Source organism: Mercenaria mercenaria, chromosome 13 (genome assembly GCF_021730395.1).
Source record: "Mercenaria mercenaria strain notata chromosome 13, MADL_Memer_1, whole genome shotgun sequence".
Taxonomy (NCBI): Eukaryota; Metazoa; Mollusca; class Bivalvia; order Venerida; family Veneridae; genus Mercenaria; species Mercenaria mercenaria.
This window is the reverse complement of record NC_069373.1, coordinates 67539176-67565600: the sequence shown is the minus strand read 5'-3', so window position 1 is coordinate 67565600 and position 26425 is coordinate 67539176. Positions and strand designations below refer to the sequence as shown.

Genomic DNA, 26425 nt, shown 5'->3' with positions numbered 1-26425 from the left:
AGGTAATTTCTCTCCATCACTTTCCTGAAGCAATACTGAGCCTAAGCCTACATCTGAAGCATCTACTCTCAATATAAAAGTCTGATCTAAATCTGGCAACTTCAAAATAGGCGGACCCATTAAGCTAGCCTTCAAAGTCTGGAAAGCCTTTTCTTGACTTTCACCCCACTCTACAAGATTTGGCTGACCCTTTTTCGTCAAATCTGTGAGCGGAACTGCAATGGCGCCGAAATTTGAGATAAACTTAAAAAATATCAATAAAAATACACATACAAAATAAATGTCTGTCAATACATTTGAGAAATTGTCTAACAAATCTACTACTTCCTGTTTACATTCTACTGGTAACTCTGGATTTACCTCTACATCTTTGTACGTTTCTGTACCCTGCTTTATAGGACACAAAACTATATCCTTTTCTACTCTACTCGAAAACTCATCACTAGTTTCATTCGGATCTAATCTGTCATAATCTCTCTGATCCTCCTCTACAATAGCTGCTCCAACCTTACTTAATATACCCTTATCTGGTATAGACTTACTATCATCCTTCCTTTCACAGTACTGTTTGAGCATGTTTGCATGAAACGTTTTCAACTTTCTGTCTACATCTATCCTGTAATCTAGTCTATTTACTACCTCTACTACTACGTAAGGACCCTTCCAATGTAACAACAATTTATTATGTTTCGTAGGTAACAATACAAGTACCTTACTACCTGCCTTAAACCTCCTATCTCTAGCCTTCCTATTGTAATACTTCTTGTATCTAGCACTACTTTTTGCTAACTGTTGCTGAGCTATCTTACACGTATCTTCCAACTTTTCTTGCAAATCCATAACATACTGGTAAGTGGTTTTAACCTCATCATTCTCCGTCTTACCAGCCCATAACTCTCTTAGCACAGTTATCGGTCCACGGATTGTTCTGCCGTAAAGTAACTCAAAGGGAGAAAATCCCAAACTTTCTTGCGGAACTTCACGGTAAGCAAACAACATAGCATTCAAATACCTATCCCAATCTCTAGGTCTCTCACTACACATACGCTTCAACATTTGCTTCAAACTACCGTTAAACTTCTCTACTAAACCGTTACACATAGGGTGATACGGTGTTTGTAGTTAACTGCCTTAATGACAATAACCTACTAACTTCTGCCATAAGGTCTGACGTAAACTGCGATCCACAATCGGTAAGCATTTCCTCTGGCACTCCTAATCTACTGTACATATCTACTAATGCCTCTGCTACTCTCTCAGTTTCAATACTAGGTAGTGCTATAGCTTCTGGATATCTAGTAGCATAATCTACCATAGTCAAAATGTACCTGTTTTTCCTATCAGTCATAGGTTCGATCGGACCAACGATATCGACGGCAACTCTCTTAAACGGAGTATCAATCAAAGGCATTTTTCCTAACGGAACTTTACTTACTCTACCCTTAGCTATAGTACGTTGACAAATACTACATGACTGACAGTACCTCCTAACCTCTGCCATTACTCCTGGCCAGTAAAATTCGCCTAATACCCTATCACTAGTTTTCCTTATACCTAAATGGCCTGACAGTAATGAATCATGTGCAACTTTCATTACAGTTTCTCTAAGACATTTAGGTACAATCAACTGTCTACTTTTGTCTAAATTCTGGGCGGTATACTCTCTATATAACAATCTATTCCTTATCTCAAACCTAACTGAACCTTTACCTCTACACTGCTTAATCGTACCTTCCTCAGCCTTCTTTCTACACAAATCTAACGTGCTATCTTTCTGTTGCTTTTCTAAGAATTCCTCTCTAGATATATCTAAAATCTGAGACGGAACTTTAAGCTTTACTTGCTTCTTAACTTTGGCTTGCGCCCTAGTTTCTACTGCTGACGCTAAACTACTAAACTGAGGTTCTACAGCTCCCTCTACATTACCAATTATAACATCATTGGTAGGATTATCTACAACCAACGCCTCTACTGTACCCTTGAAATACGGACAATCAATATCTATTCTAGCTACATCTAGCCTATGTTCACTCCCATCTATGTACTTACATCTACGGGTTTTCTCTAAAAACTGACTTGCTTCTACTAAGTCCCGTTTCACTATCACACATGTACAACCTGTATCTCGCATAGCGATTACATCCCTACCATTACACGTACCGGGTTTTGTAGGACATGTACTTACACTAAGCATACCTAACTCCTCAACATCACTTAGTTCTATAATGCTATTTCCACTCTCTGACCTACTTGACTTACTCCTATCTCTATCTCTATTTCTTCCTCTACCTCTACTCCTAGATCGGTCACTGCCTCTACCTCTACTTCTACTTTCCTTACTATTTCTATTCTCCCCTTTACTACTTTCCTGTTCCTGCTCTACTTCTAACTCTGCTGCTGCATTAGCACTGTTACCGCCGTACTTTCCACTCCTACAGTAATATGAACTATGCCCTATTCGACCACACTTATTACACTTCAGTACACCAAAGGGTTGAAAACTTCTACCTCTATTAGCAACATTGCTACTACCTCTATTACTAGTGCCTACATTACGACTACTAGGATAGTGTCTCTGAGGTATATCATATGGTTTATAGCTCCGGTCCTTAATGGTTCGATTCACGACATACTTGGGACCTCCACGAGTCTTTGCAAACAAATCTGCATCTTCTGCTACATCCTTAGCTTTAACTAACTTCTTACTACTCAAATTCTGGTATAGTTCTCTATTACATACATCTAAAAATTGGTCCCTAAGAATAAAATCTAACAATCCTTCGTACGTTTTGTCTACCTTACTCAATCTAAGCCAACCATCTAAATATCTACTTATTCTGGCTAGAAACATCACAAAGGTCTCATTATCCCGAGGCCTCTCAGTTCTAAACTTTTTCTTATAGCCATCGTCAGTGAGTTCGAACTGACGTAGCAAAGCGGCTTTCAGTTTATCATAATCCTTCCTATCTTCCAACGGAAGCCTATCAAAAACCTCTCTTGCCGTACCCTTTAGAAGGAACGGTAAGTTAAGTGACCATATCTCTTTATCCCAATCCTGCGCAACAGCGTACGTTTCGTACACATTCAAGTACGCATCCATGGAATCAATTTTCTCATCAAAGGGAGACATCTTAACCTTTACCTTTTTCTTACTCATCTTTTTCTAAGTCTGTCTTAAACTTATGCTCTGTTTCTAATTTCCTACTTTCTGCTTCCTCCTTCTCTGTTTCTAACTTCCTAGCTAACATTAACTTCTCCTTTTCCATTTCTAACTTATCTAGTTCTAACTTACGTTCGTATTCTAACTTATCTAGCTCTAACTTACGTTCTAACTCTAACCTTTCCTTCTCAGCCTCTAAGCTACTACGTCGTTCATATTCTATCTTTTCCTTCTGCAACCTAACTTCTAACTCTAATCTTTCCCTATCTGCTTCTAACCTTTCCTTCTCTCTTTCTCTCTCTGTTTCTACTCTTAATCTCTCTGCTTCTAAACTACTTTGTTTTTCATATTCTATCTTTTCTTTCTGCAACCTAGCTTCTAACTCTAATCTATCTTTCTCTGCTTCTAACCTATCTTTCTCTGCCTCTAATCTACTATGTCTTTCCTCACGTTCCCTAGCCTGCTCTTCCTTAACAAAGTTACGTAACTCCTCTCCTTCATAACCTAACTCTTTTCCTACCTTCGTTAACTCTACTACACTAGTCATGATTACACTACGTTAACACTATAACACTACAGTACAACAGCTACTATAACAACCTGAGACACTAGTTAAACAATCGTGAGGGAATACTAGACTACACTAGTTTACACTAAGGCTCTAACAGTTACCACTGAAGCCAAAACAAAGTACTATACACTACGTATATACTACACAAAACGTCCTCACTAAAATAATAATACACTAAGTTGCGCAACAGTACTATGTGTCAATCAAGGTTGCATAGGCAACAATCAACAAAGTACAGTGACAGTAGGCTGTAACAATACCCTAGCCTTATCAAATATCAATCAACTGTAACTGGTGTTAACACTTTAGTGTAACAAATAAACAAAAATAAATCAACGTGCTTTATCCTAAGATAAAGTATAGGTATAACACAACTGTGTAGCACTAAAACTTAAAAGTAGGTAAAAGTAAATGCAAGTAAACAAGCTTGCTAAAACACACAAATTAAAAAAAAAATACTGTATCTGGTATGTATACAGTACACTAATACAAAATAGGATCACTGGGAGAAGTAGGGCGACGCACAATTAAGAGTGAGTAGGATAACTCTCCTTGTCAAGGGCGGTCACTCTCAGCACAGATATATGATGGCTTAATCATAGAGTGACACAAAAACCCAAAAGAAAAATAAAAGGAACGAACTCACCCCAGAATCCAAGTGTCGTAAGCAACTGTCTATCAGTCTGTGACCACTAAAGCTGGTTAGCTGAAGCTATGGATCTGTCCTTGTCTTGTCTGAGGTAAGACGTCACTCTGAAAAATGAATAAAACTATTATATGTGTACAAATAGAACAAAACAAGAGGAATCTTTACAAATTATTGCTGCAGTTAAATGGGTGTTAATAATGTTCGAATAGCTACTGTGTCTGGTCGACCAATCCCACTTCTGACACCATTGTGACAGGAAAGGCCGTACCGGCGACAGCAACCATCAGAACAAATCAACACCCTTTACAATATTTACAAATTTATTTACATAAGATGATTATTTACAATGAATAGATATGAAAAGAAAAAAAAAACTGATTATTTCGAAAGAGGAATCTAAAATGTTTCATTTATATAAGATGTAAAATTTGTACTGAAATTTGTAACATGATATTTATAAAGTACTTTGTTTCAAAAACTTATGTCAAACATTTTGTTAATTATGGAACGCCATCACTGCATTGTATGGTTATGTATAAATCTATATGGCAAGTCTAGTGCCATGTTTGTAATATATTATTGTAATTTGTAATTGTGTGTCAGTCTATAGCACATCTAATTAATGTCCGTTGTAGTGTATGGCATTTGATATTATATGGATGCCAACTATGATATAACGTTTGATTTATATTGAATTTTGTTAATTTGTAAGTGTAAATAATAGCTGCAGTTTATCATGTCCGTATCTATAATGTTTCATCATATACTTTTCATATCATTTCATACTTTAACTTTAGTCTTTTAAGTAAGTAATCTTTGTAATAATGGAAGTAATAAGTGACGTATTTTAATCATGTGACGTATGAACTTAGTAGCACATATGTTTGTATAAGTAGCACGTATTATTTATGGGAGCCTACGGAGGTATGGTATACCCAAAGGAGCAGTTTTATGCCTGACTTATTTGTTTTGCTATGGTGCTTACCATATGTTATATATTTTAGCTTCTTCCGCCAGACGATTTTTCCTGGTGATGTCATAACCCGGAAGTACAATGCCCGAGGTTCACTTGTCTTCACTCGCCTGGATGTGATATTCCCAGCGCAGAGCTTTCGTCCCATGGTTGTGCCGTAAACCGCAAAGACGATGATTTTTGTTATCCTCTGAAGTCAGCTCAGGGATGCAATCACCTACCACCATAGGGAGCCAACACGGAATCAACGTATTCACGGTTTAAAGGGACTGTATTTTGAATTTAGAAGCTACATTTTGTTTGTGCTACTTAAAGTTCACAATTGAATTAAAGAACTGTGTCACGTCAGATTAGAATGGAATTTAAGAACTTTTGTATCTAGAGATACTGAACTTTCTTTTTTTTTCTTTCTTATAATCAGTTTTTTTTTTCTTTTCATATCTATTCATTGTAAATAATCATCTTATGTAAATAAATTTGTAAATATTGTAAAGGGTGTTGATTTGTTCTGATGGTTGCTGTCGCCGGTACGGCCTTTCCTGTCACAATGGTGTCAGAAGTGGGATTCACGATACAGCCGGGAAATCTAACTACTTTGGCGCGAATTTAAATTGACAATTTGAGGCCCATTATAGTGGTTTTGGGGATAAAAAAATATATTACTGAAGTTTATAAAATATCAACTTTCTTATTACTGAACAGAATTTAATGAAATTTACATTGAAATTTAAGTTATGAAATACAGAAAAACATGAGAGGTATTTCATGCGTGAAATCTGACATTTACCTCAATAACTCAAAAATTTACAAAAAGATGATGCAATACCTGCATTTACAATACAGATAAAATAAGGCCCGTATGTCAATTTGTGACAAAAAGCTTTTAAAATGTTCTTGTCAATAACTAAAACATTCAAATTTGGACCACATGTATATTTTTGAGTGGCAAGATGAACCTTGACACGAGTTGACCTTGATTTTGACCTAGTGACCTATTTTCACATTTCTGTAGCTACAGCCTTCAAATTTGGACCACTTGTATATTTTTGAGTGGCAAGATGAACCTTGACATGAGTTGACCTTGATTTTGACCTAGTGACCTACTTTTACATTTCTCAAGCTACAGCCTTCAAATTTGGACCACTTGCATAGTTTTGTGTACCGAAATGAACTTTGACCTTTACATTGACCTAGTGACCTACTTTCACATTTTTTAGGTACAGGCTTCAAATTTGGACCACATGCATAGTTTTGTATTCTGAAATAGAATTTGACCTTGATTTTGACCTAGTGACCTACTTTTACATTTCTCAAGCTATAGCCTTCAAATTTGGACCACATGCATAGTTTTGTGTATCGAAATGAACCTTGACCTTTACATTGACCTAGTGACCTACTTTCACATTTCTGTAGCTACAGGCTTCAAATTTAGACCACATGCATAGGATTGTGTACTGAAACAAACTTTGACCTTGACATTGACCTAGTGACCTACTTTCACATTTCTCAAGCTACAGCTTTTGAATTTGGATCACATGCACAGTGTTGTGTACGGAAATGAAATTTGACCTTGAGGTAGTCAGTAAGTCTTGAAATTTGGAACACTCAAAAATGGCACATTGGTGGGCGCCAAGATCACTCTGTGATCTCTTGTTTTTATATCTCAGTTTGAAACCAAAAGAAGAAAAGAAGGAGATAATTATACCATTGATAAAGACAAACAACTGGAAGACAGATCATGTTAATAAAACACAGACTGATAAGCCTCCCCTGCCTACAGATGGAGTTGATTCACAAGCCATCAAGGAAATTATGCAAGGTACAACAGAATATATATTCTGTACATTATATGTGTATATATTTAATATTAATGAAATGTCATTTTTTGTCGAGCCCGCTTGCGGAAGCGAAGACATAGTTGTCCAAGTGGCTGTTTGGTGTATATGCGTCAGTATGTCCATGTGGATTTGTTTGTCCGGACCATTACTTTCACAATTTGACATGCATTGAGGAATCTTGTTTTTATTTGGCTTGATTGTTAACCTCAGTGAGACAGAGTGCCATGCGCAAACCCCAGATTCCTATCTCAAAGGTCAAGGTCACAATTGGAGGTCAAAGGTCATGTCAGATATTTTCCGGCCCATAACTTGAACATGCATTGAGGAATCTTGTTTATAATATAAACTTTATATTTGTCATGAATGTTTAACTCAGTGAGACAGAGAGACTCTTGTCTCAAAGTTCAAGGTCACAGTTATGGGTCAAAGGGCAGGCTCGACATGTTGCCTTTGGGCTTGTAGTTTCAGTAAACAAGGTTACAAAATTATGATTTTATGCTCAAGTTACGGAATTCAATGCAGATTCAGAAAATGTGTAGGTCATATTTTTCATCATAAGATCTTAAGTAACAGATCTGACCTTATAGTTCTTGGACGGGTTTTTTTTCGACAAATTGTTATAGACGGTGTTTTTTTATTGAAATGGGTATTGCTTGACTTGAGATGTAATTACTTCAGTCTGAACTTTTTTTTGGGACATTTGGATGTTACAAAATACTTGAAGCAACAGCAAGTGATAGTTTTATAAGTACCCCAATGCTAACATTACCAACATTTGACAGAAGTTTGATAAGACCATGTTGCAACATTTTAATGCTTGTTCAGAAAGAGATTCAGTCAGTATGGATTGGAAATCTATTTAATATGATTTGATGTGGTGGGACTTTCTTGATCTTGACCCAAAAATAGACTTGAAATATGCACAATTATACATTTTGTCTAAAAAGAACTTTAAGTAACAACAGTTGTATTTTTGAAGTCTCTTAAAAGTAAATGCACTGCTTTTCTATTTTAGATACAGCCAAACAGCTTGACTCTTGGCAAACACATGGAGTTGTTGATCCGAACATAGAGATTCCATTGTTGATGCAGAACCAGGTTCCAGAAGGGTTTGAAACCGATGAACGACTTGATGTCTCCCTTAGACCTGACGGGGTTTGTACAATACTAAACCAACGATTTTTAAAGCTTCATCATAAAGCTATGCCTAGCCAGTTATAATATTTTATCAATGAATAGCTCATCAGAAGTTAATGCTGAGACTCCCACATTATATGGTTAATAAAATAAGAAAATGTTAACGCTTACGTTGCTAGATTTTCAATTTGGACAGTACCATTAACTGTTAAAAGGAGTGATTACCAAAAAGATACTGACTGAATGGTGAACAGTGCAGATCATGATCAGACTGCACAGATGTGCAGGCTGATCATGATCTGCACTGGTCGCAAAGGCAGAATCAGTCGTGTCCAGATATTAGGGTTAAGTGTACTGAGATAGCCATTTAGTAGCAATTCAAGGACTTACACTTTTCATAAACCAGGCGTATAGATTTACCCTTCATCAGTCATCAGTGTTATTTCATGGTTTGTTGTGATGTATAAATTCAGCCAGAAATTAAGAAGTTATTTATAATTTCAGCCTGAAGATACTGACTATGATGAGGTGCCCATTGAAGCATTTGGTATGGCAATGTTGAAAGGAATGGGTTGGAAACTAGGTGAGGGTATTGGAAAGAACAACAAGTAAGTGGTATATGAGAAGGTCTGTAATAATTACAAAATGTTTGGAAAGATGACATCCTTGTCAGATCTAGGGCTGTCATTGCTTGAACATTTTATATCGATTTATATACACTTACAGCCATCAACAATACGTCAATAGATGGACAAAAATCTCGAAAGATAGGGCAGGATGGAATTATTCCATCCTAAGGAATTCCAAGATAAGGTCATATTTTTAGCTGGACTATTCATTGTTCAAGGAATATGTAGAGCTGTTGGAAGTGCCCATTCATCGTCATCTGCATCTTGATTTGGTTAAGTTTTTGTATGTATGCTAGTAACTCTATTGTGCATTTTTATGAAATTATGCCCCTTTACGACTGTGATTTTTGGTTAAGTTTTTGTATGTAAGCTGGTATCTCAGTACCCATTGATGAGAATGAATTGAAACGTCATACATTTGTTCACAGTGATGATTTAACATGCAGAACATGTCATGTTCCATGACTCTGCTTTGCACTTTTACAAAATTATACCCCATTTTCAACTTAGCAATTAGCAATTTTTGATTAAATTTTGTGATTTAAACTTTACACACTTGTCCACTGTGATTAGTGGACTTGCATTGTACTGGTTTCATAACATGTTTTGCATGTTTGAAAAATTATGCCCCCTTTTAAGCTCAACTATTCATAGAATAGTAGAGCTATTGGACTCGCCCGTGCGTCGGCGTCCGCGTCCCAATTTGGTTAAGGTTTTGTATGTAAGCTGGTATCTCAGTAACCACTTGTGGGAATGGATTGAAACTTCACACACTTAATAACTTATTCACTGTGATAAACTGACTTACATTGCACAGGTTCCATAACTCTGTTTTGCTTTTTTACAAAATTATGCCCCTTTTTCGACTTAGAAATGTTTGGTTAAGGTTTTGTATGTAAGCTGGTATCTCAGTAACCACTTGCGGGGATGGATTGAAACTTCACACACTTATTCACTGTGATAAACTGACTTATATTGCACAGGTTACATAACTCAATTTTGCTTTTTTACAAAATTATGCCCCTTTTTCGACTTAGCAGTTTTTGGTTAAGGTTTTGTATGTAAGCTATTATCTCAGTATTCACTTATGGGAATGGATTGAAACTTCACACACTTATTCACTGTGATAAACTGACTTACATAGCACAGATTCCATAACTTTATATTGCTTTTTCACAACATTTTGCTTCTTTTTCGACTTAGAAATTTTTGGTTAAGGTTTTGTATGTAAGCTGGTATCTCAGTACTCACTAATGGGAATGGATTGAAACTTCACACACTTGTTCAGTATCATGATCTGAAATGCACTAAACAGGTTCCATAATTCTACTTCATTTTTTTTTCAAAATTATGCCCCTTTTTCCGGCTTAGCAGTTTTTGGTTAAGTTTTTGTATTTAAGCTGATATCTCAGTATCCACTAATGGGAATGGATTGAAACTTCACACACTTGTTCACTGTCATGATCTCACATGCACTGTGAAGGTCCCATAGCACTACTTTGCATTTTTACGAATTTATGCCCTTTTTTGTCTTAGCAGTTTTTGGTTAAGTTTTTGTATGTAAGCTGGTATCTAAGTATCTACTAATGTGAAAGGATTGAAACTTTACACACTTGTTCACTGTCATGATATGACATGCAGTGCAAACGTTCAATTACTCTATTTTGCATTTTACAAAATTATGCCCCTTATTGCAACTTTTGTATTCATTCAATTGACAAGGCTGTTGAATAGTTGAGTGTTGTTGTCCACCGACAGCTCTTGTTGACTTGTATATTCATTCAAGTGACAAGGATGTTGAATAGTCGAGCATTGCTGTAATCTGGCAGCTCCTGTTTATAATTGAAATGTAAGACAATCTGTGCAAAAAGAAATCTTAGTTTGAGTTATAAGTCAAGTTTATAGTTATATTCATTTTCTTTCTGATTGATCTACGGGAAAATTTTTCAGTAATCTGCATCTCTTTCTTCTTTGTTTTTGGGGTATAATGAAGTATACTTTAAATTTGGTAAAAGTTACATTTTGTAAAAAAAAGTCTTTAGTATAACCTTATCGACACACAAATTTGTGTCGGGTATCCAGTTACGTTTTAAAGAATGATATTTTCAAATTACATGTAGTAATGCATGTTAGATATTTTCTACAATGTCTAACAAAATCAACATTCTATACAGGTTTTTAAAATTCTGGTCAACTGCTTTTGTTATTTCTCAATGTCAGAATTTGACAGATATACATTTCATATCAAAATCAGTGAGAACAAAGGTATTGAAATTTTACTCTACAGATAAAAAACTTGAAGTTTTGGTTGTTGCGTTCTTTACACATAATTATATTTTTTTCAGAGCTGTTGCCCCTGTGGAAGCTGTTCTTCGACCGAAGGGAATGGGTCTTGGTGCAGACAGGAAACAAGCACAGAATTTAAATAATGCGAAACAAAACTCTGAGAAGGGTAACGATTCAGGGGAGTTGACCATGAAGAAGGGTGCTTTCTGTTTGATAGAGAATGGACCACATAAAGATCTTTATGCAGTAGTAAGCAAAAAAACGTTTATGATTTGTGAATTTAGCCTCTGCATAGAGACAGACTTTGCAAGAAAAAAGGATAAGTTACAAGGATAAAATACATAGCTATGTTTAAAAAAAACTGTTGAAAAAGAATTGAGGCAGCTATATTGCAACTGAGTGAGCAAACTTTCATATTGCAGGAAAATTAAAACTTAGAAAGTGGAGAAGAAATTGAACATTGTTAAAAGGTTTTGTCCTGTACTTGAAATGTCATTTGGAATTTAGGTAATTCTGTATGTTTATTACATCAGAAGGTATGGATTCATGCCATTTATCATGTCATTTATCTAAATAACCTAGAATAAAGTCTGGGTTTGCAAACGGAACTGTAAAATATCTCACTAATATATGACAACTTTTGTGTTTACTGATATAGCTAGAAAGTCAGATGTATATCTGGAAATGTTCATTTACTCAATATTGGCCTTTACTTATAGCATTTTATAGATTTTTATTGATACTAAGAAAAGTTCAGTAATAGAATCCATTTGTTGCAGACTAATTTTTATTGGTTTCCTGATTTTATCTGTCCACAAAACTAAATCCCAGCAATAAAATATAATTTCATTTGTTTCATCTTTAGACTTGAAATCCATTAATTCATGCAATCTTGAAATCAGGTTTTCCCAGAATCACAAAATTCTGACTAGCTAAATTTAAAATAATTTTTCTTATTGAATGGAAAGTATTAATTTTTTTCCATCAATTTGTTTTACAGATAGGAAATTGAGGACAATGCGAGACGATTTAAATTTTAACGTGAGCGTAAACGTCACAGTGGTCAGTAAACACAAACTCTTTGTAAAGGGGAAGAATACAACAAAACTCAAAATATCTTAAGTTGCAAATATCAGTATGTTTTTTTTTAAAAAAAAAAAAGAAGAGGAAAGATTTTTAAGACTTTGAGATTGAATTACTTGAGGTTAAGTTGTTCGGGATGTTGTGTGGGGGTTTCAGTCAGTCGTAATGAGCCTTCAAACTTACTTTTTATGCCTGAGAATGATGTCGTATTGGCCTTTTGCTTGTAATAAAAGGGCCATTGCCCTTGGGGCAAAAAGGGTTTCTCATATTAAAGAAATCCATGTGCTCTTTGTTTAAACATTGTTTATCTTTAGATCCCCTTTTAAAAGTGGAAAATTGTCTGCTAAATTTAAAATTGAAAAATATGAAAACAAACGTGTTTGTAGGGAATAAGGGGTTTCAGGTTTGGCCTTTTAAAGGGGCCAAAAAATTTGCTTTTTTGGGTTTTTGCAGCCAAATAGGACTTCATTTAGGGTTTTATTTGATACAAATTTGCAAAAAATATCTTTAAAAACAATGGGTCTTGGATTCCAAACAATCCACAGATAAATCAAGTTCCAAATTTTGGGCCCCCTGAAAGACCCCAAAAAATTGTTTTTTTTTTGTGAACAGATAGGAGTGACATTTTACTTCGTTTTAAAACCATACTTAAACGAAAATTTAATTCCATAAATATGAATGATTACAATGAATGACTGTGATCAAAAAGGTTTACTCCAAAAGTTTGATATTTAGCAATTTACTTTGAGAAACAAAAATATTTCTCTTAAGTAAGCATCAATTTCAGAATTAGCATGGCCACGTTTTTTATGCATGATTTAAATGGTGAAGGCATTTTGCGAGGATTTGTTGCAAAATGCCAATGAATTCAAAAAACGCCTTAATGTCTGGTAGTTTTTTATTGGATATAAGAAAAAGGTTTAGTAAAGTTTTTCCCATGTTTTTTTACCCTGGCAGAGATGGATTAACTTTCAGGTAATTTGTGAAGAACTTACATGTTGCCCTTGAAGGCATTCAAAAAAATTCAGAGGAGGCTGGGTGTCCCCTTTCTGCAATTAAAAAATGTTTTACATGTAAAAAAAAATTTTGTTTTTTTTCTTTTTAAGACAAAGTTTGGGGACAGATAAAAAAGAAAAAAAAAAGAAAAAGGAGAAAAAGAAAGACCAGATGAGAGAGTGAATCACCGGAGAAAAGAAACACAGAAAAGGGGAAGATGGGTTTATCCGGGGGGAAGTAGATTAAAGATCAGTGAAAGAAGAATAAATAAAAGATGAAAAAAACACGATCAAGAAAGAAAAAAGCATGAAAAAAAGGATATCGGCAAAAACCCCATTGTTTTTACAAAATTATGCCCTTTTTTCAACTTGGGGTTTTTGGTTAAATTCTTTATGAAAGCTGGTTCTCGGCCCCACTAATGGGGGGATTGAAACTTCACACCCCTTCCACTGTATGAGCAGATAAGCACTACGCGGGTTTTCCAACCCTGTTTTTTTTTTACTAAATTATCCCCCTTTTTCGATTTTGTAATTCAATTGAAAAGGCTTTTAAAATTGTCGAATTTTGCGTCTTCCCGACGCTTTTGTTTTTATGCAACCATTTCTGGATAGTGCGTAGCGCTATTAAATTCAGCCTAAAAAACCAATATCTCCCTACAAAAGCAGATTTTTTCCTTTACAGTTAGCGTTTTCTTAGTAAATTAACCTCCCAGATCAAATCCTGGGTTCAAAAACAAATTTCAGACTCCTTTCGTGTTCAGAATATAGAGTACCTAAAAAGGTTAGTGGTTTTTTAAAACCCTTACCTGCTAAATTTCTGTAATAACTTGCCTCTTTAAATTTTGGACAATCCATAATGTTAAAAGGGACAACAAAAATGATACGACTGAATGGAAAAATTTACAGGGGTCGCAAAGGCAAAAATCAATCATGCCCAACTTTATAGGGTTTTTAAAAGAAAACCCCCCACCGGAGCCGACATAATTCGCTTCAGAATTAAATAAAAGGGAAAAATCAAAAATGTCAGTTAAATAAAAAAGTTATGTAATCAGGAAATTTAGTTAGTTAAGGAAGTTATGTCTCCCCACCACACAGTGGTTTGGGAGATATATTTTTTATCCAGTCTGTCTGTCTGTCGTCTGGGTCTGTCACAAAATTATCCCCACCCCAAGTCGAAATTTTCATCCGATCTTCACAAAATTCAACAAAAGGGTCGCCCAAAGTTCGGCCCAAATTCGTTTCTAGCCAAATCGGGCCCGGCATTTGGAAAATTTGGTCCTTGATTACCAAAAAACTAGATTTTGGTTCAGTTTTGCCCCCAAACCAACCCTTATACTAGTAGTATAGGCGTCCCTTTGGTGTCAAGAAAGACATGCACATGTGGATTTTTAAATAAACATATAAATTTTGACTTTTATTTAGTGTTAGGCAGTTTTGGGAGACATGCGCTTTTCTCAAAAGCATCTCTAGTTTATATTGAATATAGTATGAAGTTTTATAGATACATGTACAAAGGTTCAGCAGTTTCTTTCGAATTCAGATTAGTCCTTTCTTAAACTGACAAGAGATTTAAGACCGTGGAATTATAAATCTTAAAAGAGTACATTTGCTGAAGTCCAAATTCAGACAGATATAATTTTTTCTTTTTAAGGGGGTTTGTTTTTTATATAAAAGTCATTCATGGGGGAATGATGTACGATCGTTTCATTGTTTATTTTACAGGTCCACGCAGTATATCATTGTCATCATCACTACAAAAGGAAAAGCAAAACTCAGTTATTTGGGGTTCGTCCAAAGTTGGGGTACGACTGGTAGCGAACGTATAAAAAAAGGAAAAATTAAATTGCAAAGAAGTCCAACTTTAATTGAGAAGTATTTGTTTGCCATTAAAAAAGATCACCTTTTGGCGGCTGTGATAAATAAATATAGTTTCGATTTTTCTAAACAAAATTGTCATTTTTTAAAAAAAATTGATTTGCTAATGAAATTTTTTCACATATCCCCTTTAAACTTGTGCTATTTTTAAAAAATCTGAAATTACTAAACCCCTGCTTAAAAATTTTGTATCCGTTTCCCGATAAGGACTCTTCAAGCCTTTGACAAGTGTAAAATTGGCCCCAAAATTTTCTAAACCAGCACCGTTTGCGTTTTTGAAGTCAAGGCAAAAAAAATTTTCCCCCCCGTTTATTGTTTTTGGTGTTTGTTTTAAAAAATTTACTATCATTAAAATGTCCATTTTCTTTGAAAATTCAATTTTTGAAAAAAGTAATAACAAAAAAATAGTTTTGGGTTAAAAAAGTGTTAAGTATGGAATGGAAACACTTTTTTGCCCAAAATTTTGAGTCTAAATGACATTTGAGCTTTTTTAGTATGTGTCAGTTGAAACGATTATATTTGTACAGTTTTTTTAACTAATGACAGTTCTGATTCTTTGTTTGTGTATTTATTCTGCATATTTTAAAAAAAATTTTTTTATTTGTTTTCAGATTTGGAATTTTGATTGGGTTTTATAGGGTCACTTGTATGGAAAACGTGAGGGAAAAGTTTTTGAAAGGGATTTTTCTTGATGTTCACATTTTTGGTTTTGCTCGACTTTTCGAAAAAAAAGTAGAGTATTGTACTCGCCCCGGTTCGGCTTTTTTGTTGTTAAAATTTTTGATTAAAATCAAAAATCTCTGAAAATATTAAAGCTATTGACTTAAGTAAAATAGTTATTTACTATCAAAGTCTACACCCGGGAAAACTCCCCATAACTCGTTTTAATTTTTACAGAATTTGCCCTTTTTAAAATTAGAATTTTTTTTAAAGTTTTGATAAGTCAAAAATCCTTTTTACTTCAAAGCATTACTTGAAACTTAAATATTATTTTCCAACAAAATCTAATAGGGAAACATCCCCAAAATCTGTTTTTTAAATTTTGACAGAAATTTTGCCCTTTTTAACTTTGAATTTTTTGTTAAAATTTTTGATAAATAATATCTCTGTTTTCTACAAAACTTTTTATTTGAAACTAAATCAAAGTCTACACAGAGAAACAATCCCCATAAATTGATTTGAATTTTGACAGAATTTTGCCCCCTTTTTAACAAAAAATTTTTTTTTAAAATTTTTTATAAAGTCAAATATGTCTGTTACTATTAAAGCTTTTGACTTGAAACTCAAAATAGATATTCACTATCAAAGTCTACACCAGGAGACACAATTCCCATAACTCTGATTTGAATTTTGACAGAGTTATGTCCCTTTATAACTTGGAATTTTTTTTACTGGCAAAGCTCTAATTCAGAGTCAAGCACTGAGAAAAGTCGAGCATGCTGTCTTACGGACAGCTCTTGTTAAGTAAACTTTTCTATGTTGTTTTATAGTATTTGGCACATGCAAAGATGTTATGGTGTTCCTCATATCACAATAACAGCAGTTCATAATTTTAACGTGTCCGAAACATTGCCGAATGATATTGATTTCACTTGGATAATGATTACAGTTTACTCATACTTTATCATAGACTCCCTGTGTAAAATATCAAATTTTAAACTTAAATAAAGGTATTAAATCCATATAATATTTCAATGAAACTTCAAAGTTTTGTAGTTTGTAGCATTGCCTGGGGCATGTGCAGTCAAAAATCTAATTTGATTTTCTGAAGTAGTATGATATTTATTTCTAGTCACTATTATATAATTATGTTCATTATAAAAATACTTTGTTTTACCTCAGTGGAAACTGGCAGGTACTTGAAAATGTGTCTCTCTGATTGGTCAGTTAGAACTTCTGATATATCATGATAAAGTTAATAACTTATGAATGTCTGTAAGATATCAAAAGCCATATTTATTTTTCTATTAATCAAAGAGTACTGAAACTTTGTATTATTATGCAGCACATGCATCATTTGTATGTCACAATTACTGTGTCATAGAGACTGCTGGAAAAGAATACCACACAAACCAGACAAATATTTGGTGAATATCTTCAGAGATATAGATAATAATCATCGATACCATGATAGAAGCAAAATAATATTTCTCAAACAGTTATTTGCCCTTGAATAAAATCATTGGTTGTTGTTAAGGTGTGTAGTATCATTTTACTTGGGCTGTGCCCTTGTGATATAATTCTTTAGCATCTGAACTCCAAACAGTGATTTTATTCAACGAAAAATCACTAATTTTGGATATGTAATTTCTCAGTTGGTATCACTGAAGTCGATGTTTTATGCGTATGATATGAATTTACAGTTGAGGTCAGTCTTAATTGTTAAATAACACATTAGGTAGCTTGTTGATACACTTTTCACGCTATACAAATATTTGATAGATAGAAATTGCAAAGAATTCACAGAATAACTTTATGGTTACTTTTAATTTAAGGAATATGTACTAACAAATAACAAAAAAATTTGTAAAGTTTGATATATTTGATATTGATCATGAGAGGACACCCTTCCAGAAACGAGATACAGCTATTAATGAACAAAAATCTATGTATTTCTTTTCATCAGTTAATTTTCTTCTTGATGATTATTCAGTATTATGCTTTTACTTGTTTGTATGGCTTTAAACCAACATGCAATGTAACTCAAACAGTGAGTCATATTGTTTAACACTGTGTTTTTGGACCAAATTTTGAAATTATTAAATATTAGAAATCCAGCTCATGAGGCCTGACATGTTGCTTATATGAGTTTAATTATATAGAGGATATTTGTTTGTTTCAGTGAGATATCAATTTTATTTCACAAGTGAGCATCAAAAAGTGATATTTTCAAGAGTGGCGTAGCAACGAGTGAAAATGACATTTTTTGGTGCTCACGAGTGAAATAAAATTGATATTTCACTGACACAAACAAATTTTCTTTTTATTTCATGTGTAAAACACTACTTTTGTTGCGTAATTTATAAAATGTCGAAAATCGCGGGAACGATCAACAGAAAGCATAACACAAATGACGTCATTTTAACGACGTCATCGTCATTATGGTCCCCAGTATTCATAACGCTCGGTATACAATTTGACTTCGATCGTGACGAAGGACCGGAACTAGTTGGGCAAAAACAGTGAAAAATAAAAATGATAATCTACTGTTTCAAAACTGTGGATTATCACTTTTATTTCACTGTGAAAACTCAATAATTCACTGGAAAACATAAAATAAATAGTTATTCCTTCATCATTGTTTCAGTTGTTATAGTACTTACAATGTTTACTATTTTTAACAATTCGACATTGCAAATGGATTAAGGATAACATGGTGTAATAAGCCTAATTTCACCAAAAACGTACATACAACTTGATAATTTTAGCTTTAAAAATGTCAAAACAATAGAAGTAAGGTGCATATTGACAAGTTATATAGTGACAGAAGTTCTCAAAAATTTCCTTTAGATTACAACCCATGATTAGTTTAGTTTTTTGAGTCGGCTAAAGGCTGAAAGCCTTTTGACGAGTCCTTGCTATCCAACGATTCTCTAAATGGACCGAATAACATGTGAAGGGATGTAGTTCCATTAGATTTCTCAAATTTCAAATAGTTCACTGCATGAATGAAGTTAAGTTGTGTCAATTCCCTTTGCTATGACCAATATACGATGTAATCTGTCATATTTATGACTTGTAATTGTGCAATTCTCGAATGTAACTCATTAGGCATAAATGTGCATTTTAAGAATTGCGCAGGCCTACAAAGCTTGGGTAACATCCAGCGAAAGACAAAAAATAGTTCCAGCAGGGCTCCAGATAAGATGCGTATTAGCGTAAATTACGTATAGAAATAATGCAAATACGCATGTCTAATAATTTCTAAGCGTATAAAAACGTATATAAAATTACAGAAACGCACACAATGCTTTTTTAAAAACAAAATCTGAATCGTCTGGATGCGTTAGGTAACATAGCCGATCAGCCTTAATTCTCCCACATTGAACGTAAACACGCATCGAATGATTTCTATAAACTTTGCGTGGGTTGAATTTTGCAGTCAGTAAACGGATAAATTATCGGAAGAAGCTGTTACTGGTTTGTTTAGTTACTACTGATATTAAAAATGATTTTAATTCTTATTTTTCGAGAAATAAACAAATCGGCGAAACATTAAATTGTATTTTCTTGTAGTTTTTGAAATCGAAAGTAGATCGTCTATGTTTTGCGAAACGAAACAACTTTTTTATGAAAAGATTTAAATAAGAGGTAATTTAACCGTAAACTTCAATGTCAGATACTGCCAATTGCTGCTAAATGTCTTCGTATCATCACAATTTGTAAAACATATTGTTCAAACTGGAGAAAAGTGTAATCGTATCCGGATATAATATTTTGGGTAAATATCGAGCTGTGTTATGAAATTTTAAGAAAAAAAACGAAAAACAAACTGAAACTGGTAGACTATACTGTCAGTACTAATCATTAGCCGACTCAGGCCATTCAGGCCTTTGATTATGAGTTATCTTCCCTGAAAACTAGAAAAAATTATTTTCTCCTTTTCCCTACGGGGAATTTTAGATTTCCTTTTGATTTTTGTATCAAACTCATATAATGCAGCTTTCTACCACAAACGTTTCGCGAAACTCAAGTTCACATCTCATAATCAGAGAAATTATATATTTCCCATAGGCATCACTGTTAACTTCAATACCGATTATTTCCCCAAAAAATGATAAAATTTGAAAAATCTCTTTGTGAAAAGTTTTTAATTTTGAATATCTTTAAAGTCACAGAATTTCATTTAAATATTACCATCCAGTTACAAGATATGAAATATGGCTATTACACCATGTTATCCTTAAATACTCCATAAGAAGTCAATTAATTGAAAAATTTAGAATGAAATTTTATAAAGACAACCCTTTCCATACTATGTTTCAGATATATCACAGTCTATGTTAGAAACAATGGTGCCAAAGTCTGATTCCTCATATATCTGTATTGTTTCTGGGAAATACAGGGGGCAGGTAATGACTGTTATACTGTTTTCTGTTGATTATTGTTTGTTGCAGTAACTGTAACAAGATAAGCAGGGAATGTATCATTAAGTTGATGCTAGTATTGAATGATAATTGTTCTGAATGAGGTTTTTGCTTGAATACTCTGGCAAAAAGCCAACTTATTTATTACACGTAAAAAGATTGTGTTTGTTTTGATGGGTTATACTGGTTTTTCAATAGGTCTTCTATTTGAGAGGGAGATGTGGGGAGCTGATATAAAACTTGTTCCTGGATTCTTTACCACTGCTGATTTTTTCTCCATATGTAACTTGACAACTCCCCTACATGACTCAGACAAAGGTGAAGGACTAGTTACTTTGGATACATTGTTCTCCCCCAAATTGTCATGGAGATCAAAATCACAAACTCTTATTATATGGTCTTGTGCTCAACATAAATGCTAAAAGGGTGGAAAGATATTATGTAAATATGTAACAAATTGTTCATTGAAAATATACCTTTAGTAGTGAAATGTCCTTTTAGTTCGTAATGAACGTAGAGAACACATACTTGGAAGATCAGTTTGGGAAGCCAATTCTTTGTTCTGCTTAAAAATTTGGTATGAAGTTGAACTGCCTTAACAGCAACCTGCATCGAGCAGCCACTTGCTTTTAGCAGCCTGCCAGCTAATTTCTCAAACTGATCTTTTGTTGTAATTTTAAACTTACTGAAGCTGCCATATTGCATTACTCCCTTTGGCTGGCTGCATAATACAAGTACAGTTGACATCGTACTTGCGACCACCTCTATTAGGCGATTTTTGTATTAAACGACCGGTCAAAATCCCTCCCAAACGTTTTCAGTATATAGGTTCATTCCATTAAACGACTTTTTTATTAAACGACTAGCGACCACATTAATGTAGTCCCTACAGGTAAAATATTCGACAAAAGTATCTATTAAGCGACCGGGTACCAAATTTCTACCGGTCATTTCTTCATCTGTGTAATTGGAAAAGTGCTCATGATGTTAAAACAGATTTTGAAACCATACATGTATGTTCATAATAAATACAGTTACATTAACAGTTAAAATAACTTTTCTTTTCATCTGACTGAAATTCATTAAGAGACCATTCCATTAAGAGACCACTTCTTTGCAGTCCCTTGGGTGGTCTCTTAATACAATGTCGACTGTATGACAATATGCAGTATAGTATATATACAATGTTGTGTAGTGTTATGGTTATTTTGAATGCTTGTCATCAGCTTTTCAAAGAATATTGTTTAATTTATTTTCCCTGCTATATTTTCAGCTTGGACAGGTTTTAGAAAGGGACAAGAAAAGATGTGAGGCTTTAGTACAACTTCTAAGTGACAGAGACAAAGTTTTACAACTGGAGTATGATTCTGTCTGTGAATATGTTGGTGATATAAATGAAGAGTTTGATTATTAGTGTTACACCTTTGTAAAATGCCTCAGATAGTCAACTAGAGCATCTAATCAAATGCACAACTCTACTTTATCATTAGGAAGACTGAAACAAGGTCATAGTTTTGAAGGCTGTGTGCTTAAGGGAAGAAAGTAGAGTCCGGTTAATAACTAGAGTGAAATGGTCACAAATTTGAATTTTGAACATCCAGCAAGATTGTGACAGGATTATAAACAAGAAAACAAGATTGGCAGCTGGACTAATAAATCCTTACAGTGTATGTTATAGCTACTTCATTTAAGATATCAGAAGTGTATGAATCAGCTGTGGACATGTTGTGCAATTATGTGTGATGCTGGTTGCCATTGTGATAAGTTGTATTGACAGCAGTTAAAAAATGTTTTATTGCCTCCATACAAGACATATTATGAAAGTTTTAGGAAGAAAATTTTTACTTATCTATATTGTCTTTCTTTTAGATCTGTTTGTTACAATAATTCAATAGAAAGATAAAACCTGGATAGATATAATGTGTTTTGTCCACAGTTAACAATTTAAGTTAAGAAACACACTGTGAATCAAGAAAAAAACAAAAAACAATTATGTTTATATACAGGTTCAACAACTTAGACTGTGATGAAATTTCGTGTATCTTTTTAAATTCCAATTACAGTCAAATACCATTACCTCAATATTCAAGGGACTGCAAAAATTGCATCGACATATCCGAAGTTCGACGTAATGATAACGACTATCTAGGACTACAGGATTACAACCCATGCTTCTTGTAGAGGATTTGAAAAGGGAAAGAAATAATATAAAACGTAAATACTATCTTAATTCTATTGACAAATGAAACATCTTATTTCAATACTACATACATACAACTTTTTAAATTTTCCCCGGGTCCTTCCCCATGATAGCATGCTTGGTAGAGTTGTTAGGTATCCCCCTCCGGTTGGTTAGCGGGTCCTTCCCTAAACAAGTCTGAATGCAGCTGTAATGATCCTGGTTGAGTAGTCTCAATAACGAAAATGTGCCACTAAAATACGCATATTGTTACTCTGTCAAAAATGGCAGATTTTCACTCCGTCAAACAGAAAAATATTTTGTCCAAATTAATTGAGAACTAAATGCAAACTTACTACATTTAAATTGGAATAAAGACACAACAAAACAAACACACAAACTAACCTGATTATAATTAATACATCGCCGGACAACAACAGGTTGATTTCACACCTTACAAATAATTTGAATACTTTTTGACAAGCTTTGATATCGAGGAAACTAGGTGTAAAAAATGTACAGGACTGAAAAATCCCATCGAGCTAAACAATATCGTGCTTATAATATCGAGGTAATGATAAATCATACCATTAAAATAAATAGAGAAAATTCGGGACCGATCAAATCACATCGTGCTAACAGGAGTATTGAGCTAACCGATATCGAGGTAACGATATTCAACTGTACTTATAAAGATTTCTGTATAAAAAAGTATGTATTTATCAGTTCATGCTGGTCAGTAAATTTAAATGACAAATTATATGTTCCTTCTTATTCCCCAACACACTTCTGTACGATGCAAGTTCCCAAGACGGTATCTTCATACCTGTCTTCTAAAGCAACCAGATTTCTGTTTAAGAAGCAACTTGGAGGTTGAATTAGAATAAATTGCAGTCCGCCAACCACTTTTTGGGACTGTAGAATTACTTCATTCCCTACATTTTCCAAAAGGTCCAATGGTCTGTTTGGGTTTTTGTAACAGCTCCTGTAACTTCCTTTGCCATTTTTAGCTTGACTATTCGAAAGAAAGGTAGAGCGTTTGGACTCATCTGTGTGTCAGTGTCCCGATTTTGTTAAGTTTTTAACTCACCAGAGCAAGATGAACTATTGTGAACGGTCATTGTCTGGCGTCGTGCAGTGTGCTCCGTGCTTCGTCCATCAACATTTGCTTTGTTAACACTCGAGAGGCCACATTTGTGATCCAATCTTTATGAAACTTTGTCAGAATGTTTGTCTTGATAATCTCTTGGTCAAGTTCGAAACTGTGTCATGTGGGATCAAAAACTAGGTCATTAGGCCAGATCAAAGGAAAATCTTGTTAACACTGTTGAGTCCACAGTATAAATTTGAAACTCATGAGAATTTGTCAGAATGTTAGCCTAGATGACCTCTAGGTCAAGTTCATATTTGGGTCGTGGGTTCAAAAACTAGGTCACCTGGTCAAATTGAAGAAAAAGCTTGTTAACACTCTTGATGTCACCTTTATGAACCTATCTTTGTGAAACTTTGTCAAAATGTTGATCTTGGTGATCTCTAGGCCTAGTTTGAAACTGGGTCAAGTGAGGTCAAAAACAAGTCACTAGGCCATATCAAAGGAAAATCTCATTAACACCCTAGAGTCTGCAGTTTGAAACTCACGAGCATTGGTCAGAATGTTTATCTTGATGACCTCTAGGTCAAGTTAAAATCTGGGTCATGTGGGGTCTAAACCTAGGTCACCCGCACAAATCAAAGGAAAAACGTGTTAACACTAGAGCCACATTTATGACCCTATCTTCATGAAATTTGGTCAGAATGTTTGTCTTGATGATCTCTTGGTCAAGTTGGTATCTTGGTCATGTAGGGTAAAATAAAACTAGGTCACAAGATTAGATCAAAGGAAAATCTTGTTAACACTCTAGAAACCACATTTTAAGTTTTAAACTCATGAAAATTGGTCAGAATGTTTAGCTTGATGACCTCAAGGTCAGGTTTGAATCTGGGTCATGTGGGGTCAAAAACTAGGTCATTCAATCAAATCAAAAGTAAAAGCTTGTTAACACCCCAGATGTCACATTTATGACCATATATTCATGAGACTTAGTCAAAATGTTTGTGTTGATGACCTTTAGGTCCAGTTTGTATCTTGATCATTTGGGATAAAAAACTAGATCACCTGATCAAATTAAAGAAAAGTTTGTTAACTCTTAAGGGGCCGGATTTATGGCCCTATCTTCATGAAACTTAGTCAGAATGTTTATCTTTATGATCACTAGGCCAAGTTCAAAACTGGGTCACTAGGCGAGTTCAAAGAAAAAGCTTGCTAAGACTCTTGAGGCCACATTTATGAACATATCTTCATTGAACTTGGTCAGAATGTTTTTTCTTGATGATTCCTGGGCCAAGATTGAAACTGGGTCATGTGGGATTCAAAAACTAGGTCATCTGCACAAATCAAAAGGAAAAACGTGTTAACATTCTAGAGGCCACATTTATGACCCTATCTTCATGAAACTTCAATTACTTGGTCAGAATGTTTATCTTGATGATCCCTAGATCAAGTTCGAATCTGAAATGAGTGGGATCCAAAACATGGTCACGTGCTCAATTCACATGAAAAGCTTGTTAACATTCTTGAGGCCAGATTTATGATACTATAATTATGAACTTTGGTCAGAATGTTTGTCTTGATGAACTCTAGGTCAGTTTTGAAACTGGGTTATGTGGGGTCAAAAACTAGGTTAGTAGGCCAGATCAACTCTGGTGAGCGATATAGGGCCATCATGACCCTGCCGTTGTATGTAAGCAAGTACAATGTATCTCAGTTACTACATGTGAGAATAGATTGGAACTTCACACACTAACTCACTGTGATAAACTGACTTAATATTGCACAGGTTCCACATTACTCTATTTTGCTTGTTTACAAAATTATGCCCCTTTTCCGATTTTGCAATTTTTAGCTCACCTGTCACAAAGTTGAGCTTTGTGATCGCGCGGTGTCCGTCGTCCGTGCGTGTGTCCGTAAACTTTTGCTTGTGACCACTCTAGAGGTCACATTTTTCATGGGATCTTTATGAAAGTTGGTCAGAATGTTCATCTTGATGATATCTAGGTCAAGTTCGAAACTGGGTCACGTGCCGTCAAAAAGTAGGTCAGTAGGTCTAAAAATAGAAAAACCTTGTGACCTCTCTAGAGGCCATATATTTCAAAAGATCTTCATGAAAATTGGTCAGAACGGTCACCTTGATGATATCTAGGTCAAGTTCGAAACTGGGTCACGTGCCGTCAACAACTAGGTCAGTAGGTCTAAAAATAGAAAAACCTTGTGACCTCTCTAGAGGCCATATATTTCACAAGATCTTCATGAAAATTGATCAGAACGTTCACCTTGATGATATCTAGGTCAGGTTCGAAACTGGGTCACGTGCCTTCAAAAACTAGGTCAGTAGGTCTAAAAATAGAAAAACCCTGTGACCTCTCTAGAGGCCATATATTTCAAAAGATCTTCATGAAAATTGGTCAGAACGTTCACCTTGATGATATCTAGGTCAAGTTTGAAACTGGGTCATGTGCCGTCAAAATCTAGGTCAGTAGGTCAAATAATAGAAAAACCTTGTGACCTCTCTAAAGGCCATATTTTTCTTGGGATCTGTATGAAAGTTGGTCTGAATGTTCACTTTGATGATATCTAGGTCAAGTTCGAAACTGGGTCACGTGCGGTCAAAAACTAGGTCAGTAGGTCTAAAAATAGAAAAACATTGTGACCTCTCTAGAGGCCATATATTTCATAAGATTTTCATGAAAATTGGTCAGAACGTTCACCTTGATGATATCTAGATCAGATTCGAAACTGGGTCACATGCCGTCAAAATCTAGGTCAGTAGGTCAAATAATAGAAAAACCTTGTGACCTCTCTAAAGGCCAAATTTTTCATGGGATCTGTATGAAAGTTGGTCTGAATGTTCATCTTGATGATATCTA

At 34.5% G+C, this 26425-nt stretch overlaps 1 protein-coding gene across 1 annotated transcript; it reads left to right on the top strand.

Annotated features, from left to right (window-relative positions):
• The first annotated feature begins 6334 nt into the window (after window positions 1-6334).
• Window positions 6335-23219, top strand: LOC123544078 (G-patch domain and KOW motifs-containing protein-like). The gene is made up of 7 exons (XM_053520956.1): window positions 6335-7172; window positions 8207-8346; window positions 8833-8936; window positions 11303-11566; window positions 15044-15123; window positions 20183-20268; window positions 21557-23219. The coding sequence occupies exons 1-7, from the start codon at window positions 6965-6967 to the stop codon at window positions 21695-21697; spliced, it is 1023 nt and encodes a 340-aa protein (XP_053376931.1). The 5' UTR covers window positions 6335-6964; the 3' UTR covers window positions 21698-23219.
• The last annotated feature ends 3206 nt before the right edge of the window (window positions 23220-26425 follow it).